This window comes from Coturnix japonica, chromosome 14 (genome assembly GCF_001577835.2).
Source record: "Coturnix japonica isolate 7356 chromosome 14, Coturnix japonica 2.1, whole genome shotgun sequence".
Taxonomy (NCBI): Eukaryota; Metazoa; Chordata; class Aves; order Galliformes; family Phasianidae; genus Coturnix; species Coturnix japonica.
Genome location: NC_029529.1, coordinates 5,154,889 through 5,178,243, shown reverse-complemented (window position 1 = coordinate 5,178,243; position 23,355 = coordinate 5,154,889). Strand labels below are relative to the sequence as shown.

Here is a 23,355-nt window from a genome sequence, read left to right as displayed (position 1 = left end):
ACTCAGGTTGGAAAAGACCTCCAAGATCCCCATCCCCACCGTGTCCATTGACTGCATCCCTCAGTGCCACATCTCCACAGTTCTGGAGCACTGGGATGGTGACCTCACCAATTCCCGGGCAGATGTACCAGTGTCTGATTGCTCTCTGGGAGAAGAAATTGTCCCTAACATCCCACCTGAACCTCCTCCAGGAGGAGCTGGGAGAGGACAAGGAGAGAAAGCCCTACACGGATAAAAGGGGACGAAAGGTGCAGGTTGGTGCCCAGCTCCCTGCACGCCTCACTGCAGAACGCGGCCCTTTGCTGCTTTGCCCTGAGGATGCTGACTCAAGCTGGGCTCTCATTTACACGGCCGCAGATCCAGACCAACTGCACCCAAGCGGCTCATCGAGACGCAGCCCGTGGCGTTTTCCTTTCTGACATCTGAACCCAATTCACGAAATCCTCCTTTGCCCAAAAGCTCCACGTTCCCCTCCATCTCTGCCCGGCCAACGCAGGGGGGGGATCTTTAATCCATCTCCCAGCTCATATCACACTCTGCCAGTGCAGCGCCGTGTCCCTGCCGCAAACCCCCACTCAGCAGAGCCCGTCCCGCAGTTCCGACCCAAGAGCTGCTCCATGCAGAGCAGGAGGGCTCAAACACGGGGCACAGCTACTTGTAACCCCAAAACTAAGTGCAATCCCAGCAGGCACAGACAGAAAGACGGGATTTCAGGCAGAGCTGATTTTCTGAAGGAGCGCTCGGGGTCCCATCGAAAGAGTTAATAGCCGAGCCAAGCTGGGAATGTCAGGCAGCATGTGACCGCAGGTGGGGCAGGGCGGAGCGATGAATCACTCTGCTTTTCCTCTTTTCACTTCTTGCTGTTACCTGTCCGGCCCGGCACTGCGCGCGGGCGGCAGCCCGGAGTGACCCGTGAACATGCCGAAGAATTCGGCGGAGACGTTGTCGGGCACCGAACGCACCGCGGAGCTGCTGCACAACCGGGATCCGGCCGATGTTTGGGCCGAGAAGCGCTCTGAGCGCACTTTGTGAAGCTGTTTCTTTTCCTTTGTTTCTTTTCTTTTTTTTTCCTTTTGTTTTGCTTTTTCTTTTGTTTTGCTTTGAGGGATGAGCGGAGCACGGAGCCGGAGCTAAAGGAGGCCGTGTGTGTGCACGGGGCTGAGATCTGCCCTGCCCGCAGCAGGAACCCAGATCCTCCTCCCCGCACTGCCCAGCGTGGCAGGAGCCGGCTGAGCAGGGAGCAGCGTCGCCAGCTGCACATTGAACCGGGGAGGGCAAAGCAAAGCGAGTCACCTATGTAAAGACTGGGGAGGAATTGATTCCGTATTTACTGACAGAGAAGTTCCCCTTGGCGGAGGGACGCGGCGTGTGCCGTCGCCATGGCTTTCTCCCAGGTGCAGTGCCTGGATGACAGCCACGTCAACTGGAGGTCCAGCGAGTCCAAGCCTGAGTTCTTCTATAGCGAGGAGCAGCGCCTGGCCCTGGAGGCTTTGGCTGCCCGCGGCCCTGATGCCTTCTATGAGGTCCTGAAGAAGGAGAACATCCGGGACTTCCTCTCCGAGCTGGAGCTCAAGAAGATCCTGGACACACTTGAGACGTATGACCCTGGCTCTGAGTACATCCCACCCCATGGCAGCAGCACAGCAGGGAGCGAAGGCGACCACAACAGCCAAGGGGACGAGCAGGACGTGGCCCCATCCCTGGAGTACTGGCCGCAGAGGTCCGACCGCTCCATCCCACAGCTGGACCTCGGCTGGCCCGAGACCATCGCCTACCGTGGGGTGACCCGCGCCACCGTCTACATGCAGCCGCCCATCGAGGGCCAGACGCACATCAAGGAGGTGGTGAGGAAGATGATCTGCCAGGCTCAGAAGGTGAGGTGCCGCCGGTGGGGTGGGGATGGCTGCGGGATGTGCCGCTCAGGATGGATCCCAAAGTCTTGCTCAGCCAGGTGGTCCCTGTCCTCTGCTCAGGCTGAGGCATCGAGGTCGGTTATTTGGGTTTTTCCGTATTCCTTCAGAATAACCAATATTCAGTCATCAGTTTTTGCTGAAGATGATGCTGTTGGTCTGGTCTAATGCCCTCTGGGAGCAACGTGACCTTTTCCATGGCCGTGTCACTCATCCTGAAGTCTCCATAGGGAAGAAAAATTAGTCCTGGCTGCCCCATGGTGGCTTTTCCTGGGGCACAGTGCAACTGCGTGCGGCAGCAGGCTGGATGGAACCAGAGGAGCCAAACTCAGCCCTGGGACAAAGCAACAAAGCTTTGGGTCTTGCACTGTTGTAGGAATCAAGTCCAGCTGCAGAGCAGCACTTTGCTCTGTGTCAGCCCTATCCTGGCTGTAGGAGAAAATTGTTAGGGGAAACACCGCAACCCACCTTGCCAGGCTGGGCTCGGATTGAGGCTTTTCCTCCTCATGGCAGCAAACCAGGACAGAAATTTGGGGTGCATGAGCAATAGGGTCAGGCTGATCTCATGGGCGAGAAGACAATGGAAGGAGGACATGGTGGCGAGCCTTGAAGGCCACCAGCAGCGATGGGCAGAGGCCACTGGAGCTCCCAGTGACCCAGACCTGGCAGGGAAGCACAGCGGGACCAGTGCACATTAATTTAATGATGATGGCGGTTGAACCCTCCAGAAATTCAGTTCAGAGAGAGCCGCAGCCAACACCAGGGTGTTCCAGCAGGAAAACAGGTAGACCCCAGGAGATGGGCTGGGATGCATTGGGAGGCACGGATCCCAGCAAGCCCAGCACTGGGCACTCTCAAAAGTGAGGTGCTCTGTTCTTACCTGAGATGTTTCCCTGCCAAAGGGCATTGTGGTGAGCCACGTCCTTACGGCATGATAGGGCAGGGCTGGAGCCTCAGCCTCACAAGTGGGATGGAGGATGAGGAGACCTCTCCCATCACAAACAATGTCTCATCTTCAGCTCTTTCCAGCTGCCTCTGCCTCAGCTCTGCAGCTCCTGCCCAGTTCTGCTTGCTCACTGCTTCCCCTGTGCCGGCAGCATCTTGTGAGTCACCCATCCCTGAGTCAGGGCTGGCACCATCCCCACCTCCCCTGGGTGCATCTCTAGGCTGCCAGGATGCAATTCCCTGTGAGTGGAGCAGGGGAGTGAGGGGGGGAGAAACAAAGAAGGAACTATTGGGGTTCAGCAGATGCACTCCCCCAACCCTTCCACTCCATTTAGAACCCCACAGCTGAACCCACAGTCACACAGTTGAGCCCAGGTGGCTGTTGCAGAGGATGAGATGTTGTCATACACCTACACATGGGCTGTGAACACAGTGGGGAGAGCAAAGGCCATCCAGCTGAGTGAGGTGCCTTGGGTGGTGAGGTTGAGCCCACGAACGCATGCAAACAAAACCAAGTGCTGCCATGTTCAGAGCTTTACTCTGCCAAGAGACAAATCCAGGCGAGCTGCAGCAGGGCTGCACACGATCTGCTCCTCACTATGGGAAGGAAGGGGGGAGCAGACAGGCAGGATCCCAACACCACAGCTATGTTCTTCTGGCATATCCCCAGTTCTGTGGCCAAGAATGCAGCACAACGCTGGGCATCCCAGCACATTACTTCCCCCATGGCCATCGCCCCTGATGCTGTCCCCTGGGCTGCTCAGCTCATGGCACTGTTGGGGAGGAAGGGCAGCTTCCTCTCTTCTTCCTCACTACATCTCAGCTCCCTCTGACCAGAAATGGGGCTGAACACACCTCAGCACAGAGCCATGGAGACACCATGAGGCTGACCTCTCTGCGCTTGAGGTTCCCAGTTGGGATCGTGGTGCTCTAATTGCCCTCTGCAACTTCCAGCAAAGGTTGGGAGGCCCTATTAATTACTGTTTACAAAACCTTCTGCCGTTCCTGGATGAAAGGTTCGACGAGAGAGAGCAATTATTGGTGTTCCTTGTCCCATCTCTCCCTCTTCCCAACACGCTTCCTCTAATTGTGCGTTGGTGCCTGCCTAATTTATTGAGTGCCCACATGGTGTGCTCCAAAAGCTATTATCTGATGATTCAGAGTGACTTAAGAAAGAGCTGCAATTTCCTCTATAAAGCATGATCCTGCAGTTTGGGCACTCATCAAAGCGGCTCAGAAGGATCCAACGTCGCCTGCCCTGTGCCCAAAGGGATGCCCTGCTCACAGTGTTGGCACCAGCACTGTGTCCTGCAGATCTCAGCAGCTCTGGGAGCCCAGGAAGAAAAGCAAAGCAAAGGATCACCCACTGGGGCATGGGGAGCACCCATCATTAGATCCAGGTCCTCTATCCTTCTCCTCCACCTGGATGAATGGCAAAGGGGTAGGCAAGCCTCCCACCGTGATGCAGCAGCAAAGGGCTTTGGATATGGTGACATTACTGTCCCCTGTATCTCAGCCACGCACCATCCTGTCCACAATGTCTCATCCACAGTGAGAAAACACCCCAAAACAGGGGCCAGCCTCTGCTAAGCACGCTGCCAAGCACCGTCCCACACTGCAGCAGAAGGACTTTTCACCTTTCCTTCCCCTTCAAAGCACTTATTCCCATTAGAACCCCCGATACAGTGTCATCACTCTGCCCACAGCGCCGGTTTCTCCAGAAAGTCCTGCAATTACCATCTGCTGGTGACTGCCATCAACCCTGATTTACAAGCGTGCCACAGATGGAATGAGGCACACAGGGACGTGACCACAGCACAGAGAGCACCAACATCTGTGATGGAGCACATCTGCCACCAAACCCATCCCAAGCCCCCGGCGCAGCATCACCTTCTTGTCTGCCTTAGTTTCCCCACTGATATGGGGAGGACTTGTCTTTTCATGGTGAAGCCCATCAGGAGACGCTCAGGGAGGATAGAAGTGAATTCAGCCGAATGCAGGAAGGTGCCCACAGGATAAAGGCTGGCAGAACTGTGAGGTCCCCTCTTGGTTTCACAGCACCAAAATGCCCAAGTGCAGCGGATGGCACAGGATGGGGAGGGAACACATGGCTTTGCTTCTTGTACAGCCGTCTGCTGAAGAGGAAGAGAAGAGCCAGCAGCGTCTTAAAGTATGATTCCCTTCATAATTAGAGCTCTCCACCTCCTGTGGCACTAATTAAAAGGCATCATGATGCTCAGAGTGGCTCAGGCTGGATGTGCCCAGCTGTGCAAGCACCCAGCACTCTCCGGTCCCTTCAGTCCCGTGTTACCCTGCAGCATGCCCTGAGATGGGGACACCAGAGTCCCCAGCATGGCACAATGATACACCAGTGCCCCAGTGCATCTCTAATGGCTGTGTTCGCCCCGTGCAGGAGGAAGAGGCAGACATGGCTGCAGGGCCACTGCCCCATCCTGTGCTGCACCCGATACCACCTGCAGGAAAACAAAACCTGTGGGTGTGGGGTGACCTTTGGTGCCACTCCCAGTGCCAGATGGTGCATCCTTCCATCACGTGCAGGACGTACCTCAGCCACAATGGCAAACATCCCAGGTACAAAGGCAGCTCTGTGACACTGACAAAACCGTTGTCACTGCATGGGGACACAAGTGCTGCCATCCCAGCTCTGTTCTGCGTTTGCACTGTATATCATGCCACATGCTGTTACCAGTGAGGTGTGGAATCATCTTTCTCCTCCTCTCTGCAGGTCATTGCTGTGGTCATGGACATGTTCACTGATGTTGACATCTTCAAGGACCTCCTGGATGCGGGCTTCAAGAGGAAAGTGGGTGTCTACATCATTTTGGATGAGACCAATGTGAAGCACTTCCTTCAGATGTGTGAGCGAGCGCAAATGCACGCCGGGCACCTGAAGGTAAGGACAGTCCTTAATTGCAGCTGCAAGGTTGGGCTCTTCTGCTCTATTTGCATGGGATGTGGCCATGGACATGGAACAAATGGCTCCCCTGCCTCCAGCTATAGCTTGCTTGGCCAAAAGGCAGTGGGGAAATTGGTCTGATTCCTTCAGAAAGTGCTAAGAGAGCTCCTGAGGGGCCAGGAGCAATTCTTGCCCCATGCTACAATCCCAGAGCAGCGTTAGAGGACTTGGATCCATCCGTCCTGTAGCTGATGCCTACATCCAGGATGGAGAAGAGCAGGTGGAAGATGAGAACACGGATCTCCACATGGCAGAGCAGAATGGAGGGAGGCTCTGAGCCATCCCTATCCTACTGCCATGGCTGTGGTGCTCTGTGTAGGCAGGGGACATTGCAAAGCAAACACGTGAACCACAGAATAATTATGGTTGGAAAAGCCCTCTCAGATCCCCAAGCTCAGCCCCAGCCCATCCCACTGTGCCCATTGACCACATCCTTCAGTGCCACATCTTCACATCTCTGGAGCACCTCCAAGGATGGTGACCCCACCATCTCCCTGGGCAGCAGTGCCGGTTTGTGACCACTCTTTTGGAGGAGAAATCGTTCCTAGTATCCAACCTGAACCTCTCCCTGTAGGAGCTGGAGAGGAGAGAGAGAGAAATTCATGCATGGTGCATGAGTTGTTTTGGGAAAGGAGGGAAACAGAACAGTATAGGCAACGTCTGGCAGCTCAGGGCTTGATCCCTAAGTGCCCCAAATCTGCACCCTAGCAACTGAACAGGGCTGACAGAGCACATTGCAGCTAGAGGCACGCGACTCAGCTTTGTGCAGATTCCCCTTGTACAGACTGTGCCTCGGCGAGATAAGCAGAGCAAGCAGGGAGCACTTTGTGCACAATGAGGAGGTTGGGTTTACTATTTAACCCAGCCCTACAGGTAACACACTGAGCATTACCTGTTTTACCTCACAGCAAAGCACAGCACAGCCCCACACTCCATGCATGAGAGTGTAACCCAGCACCATGCTCCAAGAGGGACTAGGGACAGGAAGGTCAGAAGAACACGTCCCCCATTGCTGGGACAGGGGGGCAGTGGGATGCTGCTCCATCCCTGTGTTCCCAGCACCGCTGCACCCCACAGTTTCACTTTCGGGCTGCAGATTCCGCTCCCAGTCTCCACGCCTGCAGCCTGGCACATGGGCGATGCTCTCCGCCTGACGTCACCTGGCTGTGCGATGCCAAGCAGCTTCGCCTGGGCATGCTCCCTTCAGATTTGCTTACGGTGAGGGCAGAGAGCGAGCTAAGCAGGAACACGTTCCAGCCACGTCACTGCACTGCCAGCAACAGGGAGGCTGGCGCACAGCCGTGATGCTGTGCCAGCTCTGGGGACCAGCACCCCACAGGAGGGGACACCACAGTGACACTCACTGTGCACCCATCCAGCCCAGCCTTGCACACTCCCCATCCTATGAGTCCAAAAGCTCTGTGTAGTTGCTGCTCAGGACAACTAAACCAGCTGAGCTTCCCTATGCAGTTACCTGCAGCCCGGAGAGGGCTCTGCTCCCAGACCAGAAAAGCCAGCGCTGACACACACCACACTCTCAGGCATTGGCTGCCTGCTGGCAGGACCAGAAAAGCAGGAGAACATCTGCAGAGCTCGGCAAAACTCTGGAAGTGGTGATTTGCCACATATTGCTTGTCACAAGCAGATTGCTGGGATGGTATTCAGCAGGGCAGGAGGCAGTGAGGAAACTAGGGCAGTGGCTGGGAGCTGCTGCGTAAGCCAGGAGATGCTAACGAAACGAACATCGTTATCTCGGTGCCTTCTGCGCTGTGCAATTAGTGAGGCGGCTTGGGCAAGGCCGTCCTGCATTGAGCAAGGGTGAGTGCTTGGGGTGTGATTCAGCCCCGCTCTGAGCTGCTCTCTGGCTCGGCAGCCAGGCACACGCTCACTCCACACTCATTTTGGAAGAGATTAAATAAACAGATCTTACCCAACTGTGGCAAGGGGAAGGCTGAGGCAGCCGGCAACCTGCTGCCAGGAGCTTTGTTTCCCTGGGTGTTACCCAAGAAAAACGCAGGCTGTTTCTTGCCTGTGTGCAGATTGGGCTGAGAGTGAGAGGGCAGTGCCATGGGGTTGCCATGCATGGGGACATCACCCTGATGTGACCCTCCTGTATCCATCCCCACACCAAGCATAGACTCCATAGAACCATTCAGGTTGGAAAAAACCTCCATAATCTCCAAGCACAATCCCACCACCCCATCCCACCATGCCCTCTGACCACGTCCCTCAGCACCACATCTCCATATCTCTGGAATATCTCCAAGGATGGTGACCCAACACTCCCTGGAGAGCAGTGTCCGTGCCTGGACCACTCTTTGGGAGAATAAATTCATCCTAATATACAACCTGAGCCTCTCCCAATACAATTTAAAGCCATCACCTTTTGTTCTATCACTGTTATCTGGGAGAATAAGCTGGTCCCCACCTTAATACAATCTCCTCGCAGACTGAACAATCCCAGTTCAGTCCTATGCTTATAGTGGTTCAAACGCCACCAGCTGCCTGCAGCCAGGCACCAGATTCTCAGCACTAAGCAAAAATACCAAAGCTCCAAAAGAAAAAAAATCAAATGCACAAAAAATACCCCAAACTTCTCCAGTCAGCACATAAAACTTGCCTTGAAACCTGGTGAGGAGCTTCAAACAAAGAAATGAAGGGCGCAACCTAACAATGACGCAGTGCCTTTAGCAAGAGCATTACCACCATCCCAGCAGAACAGGAGGAATGAGAATGCTCTCATATAAAAGTACTTAATCCCCATTTCCAAGGGAGTCCACTCTATTGGACCTGGACCCATGTCCCCACAGCTCCTTTTCCAGTGCTGCCCCATTGCTTTTCCTCACCCACTCTTAAAACCCAGGGTGAGATGCTCAGGTTTAGGAGCAGAGCAGACCCAAGGGAAGATCACTGACATTGGACCTACATGCGCTGTGCTGAGGTCAGCACTGTGCCCTAAAAACCACCGGTACATCTCCCAGGGGGTAGGAGAAGAATTGCCTCCTGCATGGTGCCCTTCACATAGATCATAGGAGATAGAAAGCTTTTGGCAGCAGGATCACACGCTGTTTACCCGTGATTGCGGGCAGAGTGAGTTCAAGAGGTAGAAAATGCTGTTGGACACCGTGGGGAAAGCAGGAAATTCTTGGCGCCAGGTCTGTGGTTCACTGCGCAGCCCTGGGCAAGTTATTTTATCTCCTCATCGCTGAGGTCTCCTGTGAGCAAACTGCGAGGAGAGTTGCCCACTGCTCGCTGGGGTTGGGAATCAGCCACAGGGCTCTGAACGTCAGCACTTCGTGGCTTGGTGCGGGGCTGGAGCCAACTCCAAGTGGGGCAGAGGCACAGTGGGGAGGTGGCAGTGTGAGGACATCCGTCCTGGTCTCATCTGCTCACGGCTCCTCACCTTTGCTTTGCAGAACCTCCGAGTCCGCAGCACGGGAGGGACAGAGTTCTTCACACGCTCTGCCACCAAGTTCAAAGGGGCTTTGGCCCAGAAGTTCATGTTTGTGGATGGAGACCGGGCCATGTGTGGATCCTACAGGTAACAGTGGTGTCCTCTCTCGCCTGTCCCATAGAGCTGATGTCAAAGGACCTTCATGGTCCCTGTCCCAGCCTTGCTCCCCAGCTCCTAACTTAGAGGACCACGTCACAAGGGAAGCCTAAGTTCATCCTAAGGCCACCCCACGGTCAGGACTGGGGCAGTGGTGGGACACGATGATGTCAATGCACAACACCACGCACTGGGAACAACAGGAATTCTGAGGCCCAGCCAGCCCCAGCTCTACACTGACCTCAGATTTCCCTGTTAAACATTTACAATCCCAAGCGTTATCCAATTTGTCCAAATGAAAACTAGTTTGAGTTGAAAGAGATGATGTTTTCAGCTCTAAAAGACACATTTCATAAACATGAAAATTGAACATTTCCTGTATTCTGGCCACAACAAAAAACACACTTGTTTACAAGTCCCTTTTCTTAACTAACCTAAACTGGGAAAGGAGAAGCAGCCAACACTAAAATGAAGAACTAGCTTACCCACACTAAAAAGAATTCTTTTAATTCAAATTCCTGACTCTAAGCCTTCATTCTCATTTGGGATTAGAGCTTCTAATTAATACCATCATTGTTAATTTTTATAGCAAGATCATGTTCTCACTAGCACTATTAACCCCCCTGGTTAATAGGGTTGGCAAGGAGGTGTGTCATGTACCAGCAACCTCTCAGCTTCCAACACGTTTCCATTCCAGCTTCACTTGGTCTGCAGCAAGGACGGATCGGAACGTCATCACGGTGCTCTCAGGCCAAGTGGTGGAGGCGTTTGACAAGCAGTTCCAGGAGCTGTACCTCATGTCCAAGGGGGTCAGCCTCAAGTCCATCTCTATGGGTGCGGAGCCTGAACCCGAGCCTGTAACGCTGCCCTCTGTTGTCCCAGTGACCCCTGCCAATGCCATGGTGAAGAAGCTGATAAACCCCAAATATGCCCTGGTGAAGGCCAAGAGTGCAGAGCAGATCAGCAAGACTTCATCTGAGAACCAGGACAAAACACAGAAGGTGGAAAACAAAGGCAAAGGGCTGCACGAGGGCCAAGGAGGAGACAGGCATGGCGAGGCTGCAGATCTCTCCCTGCTCATCCACCCCGGCCTCCTGAACCTGGAGAAAGCCAACATGTTTGACTACTTGCCCACCTGGGTTGAGCCCGACCCAGAACCTGGGAGTGAAGTCTTGGGCTACATCAATATCATTGACCCCAAGATAAAGAATGTGAAGCTCTCACAAATGAACCGCATCAAAGTCTGCGACGTCTCCCAGGCCAGTGCCCAGCACCGGCAGATGCTGAAGAACAGGGAGCTGGAAGCCAAGAAGATCTCAACCCAAGAGCCACCACCTCCAGTGTCCCTCTGCCAGAGGCAGACCCCACAGGTCCACACGGAAGCTCCTGTGGCACCAGCCACCAGCCCCATTGAAAGCAGTGGTTGGGTGACAAAGCAAATGGGAACATCAGCCACTCAACCACTGAGCCACCACTTGAAGCCGCCTGAGGAGACACCTGAGGAAGCCAAGCCCCCAGTTCCAAAGCCAAGGACTGTTCCCGTTGGTGGCCTTGCAACCAAAGCCAGCACACCATGTCACAGCAGCAGTGCCCCAGAGGGTGACATGCAGCCACTGCTGGCTGACCATGTAGATTCAAGGCAGGAACCAAAGGAGAACCCCAACAGAGCTTCACCAGAGAGCTGCCACCTCCCAGCGGTGGAGACACAGGAGGACAAGGGGCCTCCCTGTGCCCACAATGGGCTGGGAGAGGAGGAGGAGGAGGAAGAGGAGGAGTATATCACTCTCAGTGACCAGGAGAGCTGCTCCAGCAGCTCTGCTGACCACAGCTACCGCCGCTCCAATGCCTCCTCCATTTCAGATGAGTACTTTGAGGTCAGGGAACGCTACGGGCCGCTGCGGCGAACCAACTCAGATGTCACTCACAATGGGGAGTTTGTGCCCATCCAGAGGAAGCTCAGCGACCCCCACATCAGTCGAGGAACCTTCCTCAGCCCCCTGGGGAGCCTCCCATCCCTCAAGCACGTCCGCCTGGAGGACATGGCCAAGAGGAGGAGTAATGCTGTGGAGATCAGGTGTGTGCTGCCCCGCACCATCTTGGACAGCAACGGTTCCTACCCCACCAGTGCCACACAGGTAGGCCATCTGCGAGCTTCTCCACACTAAATATCCTAGTCTAGCCTCATCTCATTGGGTCACAGAACCATAAGATCATTGACCACCAAATCCAACTGTCAACCCACCCCCACCCCCATCATGCCCACCAAAGCATGTGCCTAAATAGAATCATAGAACCATTAAGGTTAGAAAAGAGCTCTCAGGTCACCAACCCCAACCCAATTACCATGCCCACTAACCATGTTTCTAGGTGCCACATATCCATAGTTCTGGAACAACCTCCAAGGATGGTGACTCCACCACTTCCCTGGTCATTGCATTTTTCTTATATCCAATCTAAATCTCCCCTTTTACCACCACAGCAGTTGGAGGAGACAACCAGGAGGTGCTGGTGTCCAGAGGGCATGCGATAGCTAGCCAAGAGTGCACAGGGAAGAGATGGATAAAAGGAAGGCTTTTTGGAATTAAAGACCAACACATGGCATGGGGCTGTGCCCAGAGCTCTATCCCATCACCCAACAGTGGTGGCACCACTCTGTGGGACAGACTATGCATGTAGGCGTATCCCTCTCTACCTTGTTTTCTAGCTCCTTGCACTTTGATTAGCATCAAAGCAAAGCGCACGGACACATAATGAGGTGGAGCAGCAGGGCTGGCAGCTGCCGCAGGCAAGCAATGCTGTCAGCAGCACTCACAGGAGCCTGGGCTCCATGAAGCAGGCAGGGGGACAGCCCTGCTGCTCATGTCACTGATGCCACTGGGGGTGACCCCAGCTGAGCAGCCAAGTCCATCTAATCTGTGCTTACAAGGAATTGAGGGTATTAGTCCAGAGTCCACCCGCCGCTCCCTGCCCAGGGCTTTGCTCCAGCATTCAAGCCCTCACTGCGCTGCTCAAAGCATTCAGGTACCTTCATGTTCCTGCAATAACTTGTCTGGGCCTTTCTGTGAGAGATAATTGAGGTGCTGCCAGAACCAGGAAAGCCAGTGCTCAGCTGATGGAAACGTGCAGGGAATAGTTTCTCCTATGTGTAATAACACTAAACAGAGCCATCCTTGGTTAGCTCTGTAGAAACCTCTCATCTGCGGTTGGAGAGCAGCAACAGCATGAGGAAGATGGCCCATCCATCTTTTCTTGGGAAATCTGCAGTTTTCCACAGCTGCCAACTGCTATTTGTCCTCCCATCCTGAACAGTGTAGGTATCTCCCACCATCAGTGCCACTACATGTTTTTATTTTGGGTCCCATCTCTCGTGCACCCAGTCGCAGTGGCTTCTGCTTGGTGCCCAGCCAAACGCCTGCCCTTACCTGGGAACAGGACCCTGCTGATCATCCCGGGCATGATGATGACAAACAGGGGCAGCATCTTCAGGTAGCTGGCCAGGATGGAGCCAGCTTTGGCATGGCTCAGGTTCCTTGCAGAGAGTGACCGCTGCACGATGACCTGCAGAGAGACAGGGACATGGCTGAGTCACCAATAGTCCCCCAATGTCAGCCTTCCCCCTGCTGACTGCATCCTCAGCATCCTAAATGCTGGCGCTGTTGGGTGTAGGACCCCACCACAAAGCCACACGCGTGTCCACAGCACATGTTGGGTTTCTCTCCAGTTCACTGAGTGGTTTGGGTTATGCCCTTGCAGCAGGCAGTGGAACCCCTGGAGACCCATAACCACTATGAGCCCCATCCCACAGGGACCTGCACCTCCACACACTGGGCAACCTGCAACCCTAAACCAGGAGGAGAGTTTTCATTCAGAGGGTGAGCAGCGCAGTGAAAGCATTTGGGCACAGGGTTGCACCAAGCAGCTGAGGGACTTGTACATAAAGACTACGAGTGTATAGGGGAACAGCATCCTTATGACAACCATGGGTCGTATTTTGCTCTTTTTCTGCTCTTTAACAAACAGGGGACACACATCTACCGCTACCGCCCCAGGAACCTCACAGGCAGGGAGCAAGGCAAGGAGCCCTCCTGCTCCCCACCATGCGAGAAAAACCCCGGGGCCAGCAAGCACCGAAGGGACAGCAGCGAGCCCAAAAAGACCATTGCAGGCAGCCAGCCCTACTGGCAGGGCAAAGCCTTCAGCCCCAGCAAGCCCAGGGCAGTGAGCAAAGCTCTGAGCTCCCTGCCTGAGAGCCAGAAGGCAGCTGAGGAGATGAGGACACCGCTCGGCATCCCACTCTCCAAACTGTCCCAGTCCAAGCACCTCAAGAACAAGGTCACGGCAGCTCCAGGTGCTACTGATTCCAAAAAGAAGCCCCCCGAGCCCACCAGCCAGAAGGAGCAGTAGGGGTGGATGCAGGTGGATGGACTGCAGGTGATGCTCTGCCATGCGGGGCAGGGGAATCTTGTTTACATTTACCTGGTCAGTGCACCAGTACCACGTGGCCATGATGGACAGCCCAAAAGTCATCCCTGTCCAGGGCAGATCTCCAGAGATTGGGTCTCGGAAGAGGTGCATGGCATCCGCTCTGGGCAGGTGGCAGGTTGTGTTGGGAACAATCTTGGATGGCACGGCTTTTAGATAGGCCTCTTCCAGGTTGGAGTAACCTCCGATGGCATCAAAAGCTGGAAGGCATCATTGGAGGAGGCTGGTTGGAAGCCATCTGGTTGCTTCCAGGATCAGCCAGAAAAACACTTGAGAACTCGTTACTGAGAACTGCTGCCCCCTCCTTGACCCCCTTCCTGCAGAGGGAGGCTCATGGGTGTGATTATATTTTATTTTAGTTATTTAAGAGACTCTTCTATCACCATTTTGCACAGCATGTCCCATTGCAGCCCTCCCTCGGGAGGGTGACCAACGTCTGGGACAAAAGGGACCCACGCCTCTTTTGACTTTGTACTGTAAAAGCAAGCTGTTATTAAAGCTCCCTGCTCCTAGAGCATGGGAAACGCACCTACAACTATTAAAATTGAAGATTAGGTACCTTTGACTTGACTCACTGTAGCCCAGGGTGCCTCGGTGCTGGTATCCACCCAACACAGAAGCATTTTCTACCCCTGTGAGCATTCCCCTTGCACAGCTCCATCCTTAATGAGCCTCCAGCCAAAATTCCCAACAAATTGCCCCTCTTCACTGTGCTTTTCCCAGGAATTGGGATCCTCCTCCTGCTGAGGGTGACGTGCCATGAGCAAGACCCAGCATGTGCAGCTCCGAGCCCTGCACAGCTGCCTTGGATCCCATCCTACCCAGACAGCCCCAGGCTCTGCTTCAGCCCCAACACCAACTCCCTATTTCAGGGGGGCTCTGGATGAACCCTGCTTGCAGATGTTCCATGCTAACAGCAGAATTTGGGAGTCCTGGGGAATCAGAGGCATTGTTTTTATGAGAGCTTTTGGGGACCCTAATTGGGCTTGTGGATGAGGATCATTCAGCTACCCACAGTGAGGAAAGGGTTTCACTGAGGGCTGGAGAAGGTCCCAGCACCAAGCAGGGGCTGCTCCTGCCAAAACAAGGTTCTCCCTCCTTCTCAGATGCAGTTTAAGGTGCAGGGAAGAGGAACACTTTGCAAAACAGCAAAACAAATCAGGCTCAAAGTGAGACCCAGAGCATCCAGAGGTGATACCCTCCACTCCATGCATCCTTCCCAGTCATGGACAATACCCATTTGCCTCCTGCAAATACTCATTCCCCATACAGCCTTCCAGGATGACACCCTCCCTGCAAAGTGGCCACTTTCAGCACCAACCCATAAGCTCTGGTCCTGTCCTCCTGCCCTGAGTCTTTTGGGACATCACACCCCATTACTCCCTTTGCAAAGCGCTCCCCAGTATCACATGGGAAGTGCGCATTCACAACCCCCTCCTGCTCTTATGAAAGCAGTGCTGGCTCCTCTCCAGCGCGTGGTTTATCCGGGCACCAGCTACTCCCAAGCTTTGCATGGGCGTTGGGCACCAACAAAAGCTCTCCAGAGGCAGAGACTGAGTGCTGAAAGCAGAGATTCGCGCCTGGGGGTGCGGACCTGCTCCCTTTCCAAAGGTGTCAGCCGACAAGTCGCAACACCTACGCCTGCTCACACGGAAAAGGAAGGCAGGGCAGCAAGGAACCAGCCTGCAGATGTAGGGCTGCAGTGGGAGTAATGCTCCTCCAATGGGAACTATGTCCCACCCCTAGGAGCAAAGTCCCACTAATGTGTGCAGTGTCCTTGTGCTCAGTACCAAGGGGACACTGCAAGGGTTGCATGATAGTGCTGGTGTTGAGTCACTGCCAAACAGCCCCAGCAGTCCTTTGGGCTTCATCATACATAATCTCTTTGTGCATACTCATCTTCCGCCAGGTGCGATCAATAGCATCCACACACCCCTTTCTGCCTTCCACGGGTAGAGCAGTCACAGGCTGGCAGATGAGCAACACCTGCATTGCTGTGGTTGCCACAGTCTAAAAGTATAAAAAGGGCAAAACCATGGAGAGCATCCTTGATGAGCTGAGCCCAATGGATCTGCTGGAGGTGGCGGCCCTTGGAGGATGTGAGCCTGCAGGCTCTGCCAAGACTGAGCAGCAGCTGCACAGCCAGCAGGCTCCTTTTGATCCCCTGGATCAGCCACTCTCCCAACACCACCACCTCCCTGCACACACCTTGCTGAGCGGGTTAGCACGTCTGGAGACAGCTTAGCCATGCTGCTGCCGCTGGGCATTTTCCAGCCATGCCTTGCTGCCCTCTTACTACCACCCAAGAGCATAAGGGAAAGCCTCAGAGGACCTGTGGGCAATTAGTACTTCAGACAACGATCAGTGATACCCAAGCACCTGGTCTGACGTGTGGGCTGCGGTGTGGAGCAGCTGGGGCAGCTCCTCTGCCTGGCACAGGTCCTCTCTTCTGCTGGGGTATCTATTGTTACTGATACCTCCCTCAGTAGGGGAGGACCTTCCTTCTCTTTCCTCCCTTCTGTAAAGTGAAGCCTGAACTGCCTGTCCTTTCACTTGTTTGCACATGCATCTTGCTACAGACCTGCCCCACTGCTTTCCTTCTGCAGGACACCTGGATGGCCTCTTTCATCTGGGCGTCCCCCTCCCCAAACACCAACCTTGGGACCTAAGCTGTGCCCAGCTGAGAAGTGATGCCCAAGCATCAGCCAAACACTCCAACGAGCACTTGGACTGTGGGGACCTGAGGACAGCCAAGAAGTCACCAGCACTGGAGAAAGCCACAAAGAGAACCAGCAGGATGGCAAATCCACAGGGAATGGCACAGAAGGGAAACACAGCAGCAAGGGGACACAGGTAGACCACAGACTTCCCTTAAGTAACTGCCGCTGTTTGGCCACCAAACTGCTCAGGCCGAGTCTTTTTATTTATCTGGGACTGCCCAAGCAGGGCAGATGGGGCACAGAAGTCCTCCCAGCTCCTACCTCTCACTGCCAGCATGATGGCTCCCAGGACCATGATGACTGTCTGCAGAGCATCGGTGTAGATGACGGCTGCCAGCCCCCCTGCAAAGAGCAAAGCACTGTGAGCACCCACAGGTTATACAGCCCCAGAGGGGCTGAGATTTGCTCACAACCAGAGCCTTGTAAAACCCACCACATTTTGGATATAATTATATCATTTTCCCATTCTGGTGGCTGGGAAGAGATATTGGGTGAGGATTTACTGCTGGGCATCTCCACTGGAGCTATTGGGGAAGGAAATGTCTCAGCTTAAATAAAAGCTGGAATTAAATCCTGGAAAGGGTCATTGGTTCTGCAGTGCAAGAGTGGGACTACAAGCCAGGGGCTCCTCATTTCCATCTCCAATTCATCATATCCCCAAATCACAAAGGAAAGGCACCAACTGGAGCTGCACAGAAACGGTCCCAACGTGGGAACACGCGCAGGAGGAGTTCCCTGCAGCTGAGCAGGGGAACGGCAGCAAGTTGCACTGCAGGCAGAGCAGGTGGGAAACGGGTTAGGCAAAGGACTCTCAGATTTTAGCTGCCTCAGTAATGGTTCTGTAATAGGAGAAGCGCTGATTAGAGCTGATTACAAATAGGTGCACACACAAGAAAGCATTTAGCTATGAGACAGAGGAGGAGCAAGTGATTACAAAAGCAGAGTTGTAATGACAAAGGAGAGCTCACACCCCAGTCACTGCTCAAGCTGAGGCTCAGAAGGATGCACAGCAAGTGCTGGGTGGCGCATTGAACAGCCGCCCCATGAGCTGAGTCTGGAGAAGTATCAGCCCCAAAGAACACACAAAAAAGAGTAAAACAGGAGCGTAAGTGGTGTGGTTCAACCAAAGAAGCCAGAGGAAGGTCAGCCTACCTGCAATGGTGTAGAGCCCAGTCACCAGCAGCATCAGGACGGTGGAGAGGTAGAGGTCCCAGCCCAAGCAGACTTGTACAAACAGAGCCCCTGAGTACAGGTCAGTCTGCATGGAGACAAGGAGTACGGCTGTACGGTGCCACAGCCTTCGGGAGCAATGCGGGCTCTTCCTGCAGAGTACTGGAGATGGGCACCTGGTGCCCATCCTGGCATCCAGCACCTTTGGGTTCTCCTACCTGGTGCAGCCATGCATGTCCCAGGTGAGCCCACACAGTTAGGCATAACACTGACTAAATCACAAATCAACCAACCAGAAGATCATTTGCACCAATAGCTCGAGGGCCCCACTTCAGTGCCTGTTCCATGATATTTATACCAGCTTTTCCACCACTGTCCCTTCCAGCACCCCAAGGGAGATGCTACACGTCCTTGGTGGCACTCAGGCCTGGCCATGTCTCTAGTAGAGCCCACAGGAGCACCAAGGGGAAATTCACCCCAATAAGTCCTGCTGAAGTGGAACCAACCCAGCAGTAATTATGCCAAAACCTCCAGCAGCAGCTCTTCTTTCAGAGATGCCTTTGACCCTCAAATGGGACCCTGCTACAGCCTGATATCACAGACATGTCCTCCTGTAGGGCTGCTTGGACAACTAAGACATCTCCATACTGCAAGCTTCAGCTACAATGCAGAAAAGACCCAATCAAGGGCCCACAGCCATCTCCTCCCTGTGCAATAGCCACAGAACCATAGAATGGTTGGGTTGGAAGGGACCTTAAAGATCATAGAACCATGGAATATTTGGGTTGAATGAAGTCCTTAAAGATCACAGAACCATTGCATGGTTGGTTGGAAGAGCCCCCCCAGCCCCAACCCCTGCCATGAGCTGGCTGCCTCCCACCACATCAGGCTGTACAGGGCACCACCCACAGCCTCTGGCACTTCCAGGGATGAACAAGAAGCAGAGCCCCAGAGCTCAGATGTGAAGGCTCAGCCCTGGAGAAGACATTTCATAACCTGGGCTTTCTCAATGCTAAAGCATTTTTGCAGTCGTCTGCAAATGAGTCTAAGCCTTTGCTATGAGGAAGCAGAGGGATCCCCACCTCCCTTCCTCATCATGTTGCTACGGTGGGAAAAAAATAAAAGCACATGTGACTGAGTTGTTAATAAGACATCCCAAATACAAAAACAAGCTAATTAAAACCAGGCATGACCTATTCATAAAACAAGTTCTTTCAACTGTAAAAGGAGAGCAGAAGCCTTTGAAGTCAGGTTCCTAATCCACTGAGATCCCTGCCTCTGCCAGTGACCTCACTTGGAAACCCGTTCTTACCCAACACCACCAATGCCTTCCCAAGGGGAGCTGCTGGCCAAGCCCAAACCTGGGCAGAACGAGTTACATGGGACACAGGGGAGTCTTCAGGGCTCTCCACAAAATCCATGCAAAGCTTCACCTGTTCCTAGCTAAGGGGAATGGAATCTCTCAGATGGGCTTTGGGCTGGGGAGCAGCAAATGGGAGAGGAGGGAGAGTGATGTCCCCTGCCCACGACAGTCAGCAGAGCAGTAGTGATTGTCCCCACTGCCCTGAGCTTCACACTGTGCTCAGCACCACCCCAGCCATTGCATAGGTTCCTTATGGGTGGTGCCAGATGCCAAGTAACCCTGCTCATGTTGATCCCTCTTCTATGGGGAGCTGCATGGCTCAGTGGTTGTGGGAAGCTCAGCAGCACAAAGAAAGCATGGCACAGACTGAGCAACAGCACAGGCAGAGCTATAAGGGTGGGTGTGGGGATGCCCAGCCCTCCAGCCAAAGTCACTAGTGGGACCAGGAGGTGTGCGGGCTGAGCACCCCCATGGCAGAGCACATTGCTTGGGTAAAAGGGGGTGGTTGTGTGATCATCTGGAGAGTGACCCCAATACAAGCAGCCCTCAAATTCTATAAACCCAAATCACCAAGATAAATACTGAACCATCTCCCTCCCTGGGCACCATGGGAACAGGGAAGAGAAATGAGTGTTGACAAGTTCCCAGGCATTAGGACAACCAGGGAATAATGGGTATCATTGCCCCAACTTGTGAACCGGACAGATACTGCCACCCGGCCCAGAGGGAGCGGCAGGCAGAGCTGGGCGAGTCCCAGCAGCTCCGCCGGGACACAAAGGGACCGAGGGCTGCGGATGGACTGGAGAGGGCACTTCGGTATGCACCGAGAGCACGGGGACACGGGGAAATGCCGGCCCCCTCCGCTCCTCCCGGGCTCCGTGCGGGCTGCGATGCGGAGCATCCCGGAGCGGCGGGCAGTGAGCGCCGCTGCGTGGGGACACAGCCGCTGCTGCAGCCACCCGCTGCCTCCAGGCAGAAGCACTGGTTAAACTATGCAGCAATCCCCCGTAGGACTCAGAGCTGCAGGAGCGTGGATAAAACCCCAGGGCACAGCGCAGCCTGAGCGCCTCGCACCCACAGCCTCGCCACTATGAGGCACATGGGCACAAGGCTCCATGGGGAGCTGCCCCAGAGCTGAGCAGGGGGTACTCACAGATATCTACTCACAGAGATCTTAGTGAAGATGGACAGCAGGAGAGACAGCCCAGAGAGGTACATCCGGATCCGCTCCCCTCCAAACCTTCGCTGGAGGTACTCGGGCATGGTGACGATCTGCAGGAGGGGATGGCAGAGCTGGCTTCCCCATCCCGTCCCCATGTCACCTTCCCTGAGACATGGCAGCATTCCCAGCACAGGGTTCGGGGGATGCTCCTGGGATTAGGGTAGACCCACATACCCCAGATGAGATGTAGACTGGGACAAAGACCCAGGCCAGCGCCAGCAGTGCATACGTCGCCTGTTGGGAAGGAATCACACAGCACTGCCCCATTCACACCTGCCCCAACCCCAGCTCCCCCCCTTCACACACGTTTGTTTCTCTAAGTGGTCCCAAACAGGAGGTGCAAGATCCTGCACAGCAGAGACCACCCAGCACCCTGCCAGCAGGACCCCGACCCCCTCAGCTCTTCACCTCCAGAAGCATCCCACCAGCACCTCCTCATGTGCCATGGTTTTGCTATAGAACCCTGGGATTTTGGATGACACCCATGGGAAAGCAGCAAACTGGTGACCCACAAAGCCAGCTCCCTGCTGGGGTGATACAGGGCTGGAGTAGGAAGTTCTGCTCCAAAGCATCCAGCTCCCTGTTCACAAGGGCTGCAGGCAGCTGTCTGCAGCCACATGGCTCAACACTTATTACCTTGATAACACAAGACATTTCTTACATTCCACTCGAAGCCAGTGACAGCGATTCCCCCAGCAGCACCAGTCCCAGCCAGTCCAATAAAGAGCCCTGAGCCCTCACTGCTGGCAAACAGAGAGGCTCCAATCTGCAGAGAGAGCAGGAGGAGCTGGGACACATGGACATGGTCACACTGTGCAAGGACAACTATCAGAGTCCTTTATAGGTGCATGTTGGGCCCCAGCAACCAATGCTTCCTTGTGTCCAGCTCATCTCAACACCCAAAATGGGTTTGGGGTGGGATTTCTTGGTTTCATAGAATAGTTTCAGATGGAATGGACCATAAAGAGCACCCAGTTCCAACCCTCAGCCACAGACGGGCTTGTCAGTCAATAGATGAGTGTCACCAGCAAACACACTCGCTCCCACCATTTGTGTCACTGACAGACATAGAGGAGCTCAGGTCTCAGGGTGGAACCCCAGGGGACCCCACCATCCCTGGATGCAGAGACATTGACCACAACCCTCTGGTTATACCCATCCAACTCTTTATCCACTGAATGTGCTGCCCTTCAGATCTGTCTCTCTCCAATTCAGAGGGAAGGATGTGGTGTGGGATCACAGCACAGGCCCTGCATGAGGCAGGATGAGGACCAAGCACTGCTCCATCATAGGGGAACCATGAGGTCTTTACTTACTGGCCACCATGCCATATCTCTGCCAGCAAGGAAATAGCCGCTGACTGTGTTCCTGTTCACCCTGCATGAAGACTGGGAGGAGAAAGCATCAGCACAGAACACTTTCCCTTCAAACCCAGACAAGAAACCGAGAACCCAGCCTGCCAGACGAGAAGCCGAGAGACTGGATAATTAATGGGAGCTCTGCAACTCCGCCGTAATTACATGAAACAGCAGCTGCAGCCCAAATCCCCAGAGCCACGAGAATAAAGGGGCACCCCCAGAGCGGGCAGTGGGAGGGCAGAGGATGCTGCCTCCATGGAGGGCAGACAGGCAGGCTCGTAGGGCACGGCCTCGGCCAGGATTTGTCTGCAAGGCAGAATAGGCGGCTTTGGAGAGCACTGGACTCTAATTGCAGGTTGCTGAGCACAACACAGCAAATACAGCACGACGTGCTAAATGCACAACTAATGCGAACTTCAATGAAGGGGGAAATAAAAGTCTATTTTAAATGATGGAAGAGGAAAGCAAAAGCTGAATAACAAGAACGCTCTTACCCATATCCCCACAGCGAGGTTTAAGGAAAAATAAGTCACTATGACCACAAGATCAGCAACACTGAACTGCTGCGAAGGGCTGAAGGATCCAGCTGTGGAATTGCCTTCCATCCTTCCTCTGCTCCCTGCTTCACCCTGCAGGAAATCCTCCCTCTGATCTCACTCAATCAGTAACTCGTTGCTGCCAGAGGGAATTGAACATTAATCAACCCCCAACACTCCCCCACTGCAGGAGCCAGCACTGCCAGCAGAGCCCCCAAGGGACCAGCCAGGTAGAGCCCCCCTGCATCCTGCTATCACCCACACAAACTGTGACTGCTGATTTATCAGTCTGGGTTTTTCTTTTAATGCATTTTCCGCACCACTCGTGAGGAATGAAATTCTCCCTCACTGCTCAACCGGAATTTAACCTGCATTAACACATTCCAAGTACTCGCACGTGTTAATATGTCAGCTCGGTGTACCTTGTAACACCGCAGCAGTGATCAGTAACCTGCTGTCACTGCAGCACAGCCAGGTTTGGCACTTCATAGACAGAACACACCTCGTGGGACAGCAAAGCAATAAGAACCTCCATTCACTTGGTGAATACACCAAGCCCAGGTGCTCCCCAGGACTCCCAGCCACAACCCAGGCCTCTGCTGTGCCAGGTGTGGTACTAACAGACATGAGGGAATGGGGGGGAAGCCTTCCAAACCCAAAGTTTCCTCCCTCACGGACATGTCAGCAAAGGTTCATTTTCACCTCTGATTTTGGATATGCCAGGAGTTTCGTACTTATTTGTCGGACATTGTGATTGAGAGCAATTAGTCCAAACAACCCTTCAACAAACGCTCATTAATTCCACCACAGCCAGGAACTCCTGGTCACGGAGCAGCTCAGAGCAGCCCCACAGCATGCGAGTGCAGGGACAGCGGGCAGAACAAACCTGGACAAGTCCAACCTTGTGTGACGGCTGGTTTTTGTTTGGGTTTGTTGTTTCGGGTTGGGGGAAGTTCACATTCATACACTCAGGCCAGGACACCAACCTCTTTAGACCCAGATCACCTGCGATGAGTCGAGTTTATCAGCTGGAACCTCTGGATTTCCATCCTCATGGTGCTGCCAACACCTCTCCCCGTTAACCAAACCCCACACACACCTGCAGAGCAGCTCTATCCTTCA

At 54.1% G+C, this 23,355-nt stretch overlaps 2 protein-coding genes across 2 annotated transcripts in view; one reads left to right on the top strand and one right to left on the bottom strand.

Annotated features, from left to right (window-relative positions):
• SLC5A10 (solute carrier family 5 member 10) overlaps window positions 1–22,405 on the bottom strand; it is a 28,448-nt gene extending 6,043 nt beyond the window's left edge. Inside the window, exons 1-9 of the mRNA XM_015876971.2 lie at window positions 22,192–22,405; window positions 21,656–21,727; window positions 21,001–21,105; window positions 20,514–20,573; window positions 20,285–20,389; window positions 17,737–17,842; window positions 16,846–16,926; window positions 13,859–14,064; window positions 12,805–12,940 (exon numbers count right to left, since the gene is read on the bottom strand). Of these exons, the coding sequence (XP_015732457.1) occupies window positions 12,805–12,940; window positions 13,859–14,064; window positions 16,846–16,926; window positions 17,737–17,842; window positions 20,285–20,389; window positions 20,514–20,573; window positions 21,001–21,105; window positions 21,656–21,727; window positions 22,192–22,302 (982 nt within the window). The 5' untranslated portion in view covers window positions 22,303–22,405. The remainder of the gene's footprint in view (window positions 1–12,804; window positions 12,941–13,858; window positions 14,065–16,845; window positions 16,927–17,736; window positions 17,843–20,284; window positions 20,390–20,513; window positions 20,574–21,000; window positions 21,106–21,655; window positions 21,728–22,191) is intronic.
• Window positions 836–14,434, top strand: FAM83G (family with sequence similarity 83 member G). Its single transcript, XM_015876970.2, has 5 exons — window positions 836–1,874; window positions 5,602–5,769; window positions 9,249–9,373; window positions 10,080–11,517; window positions 13,403–14,434. Exons 1-5 carry the CDS (start codon window positions 1,380–1,382, stop codon window positions 13,784–13,786), a joined length of 2,610 nt encoding a protein of 869 aa, XP_015732456.1. The 5' UTR covers window positions 836–1,379; the 3' UTR covers window positions 13,787–14,434.
• Window positions 22,406–23,355: the final 950 nt, after the last annotated feature.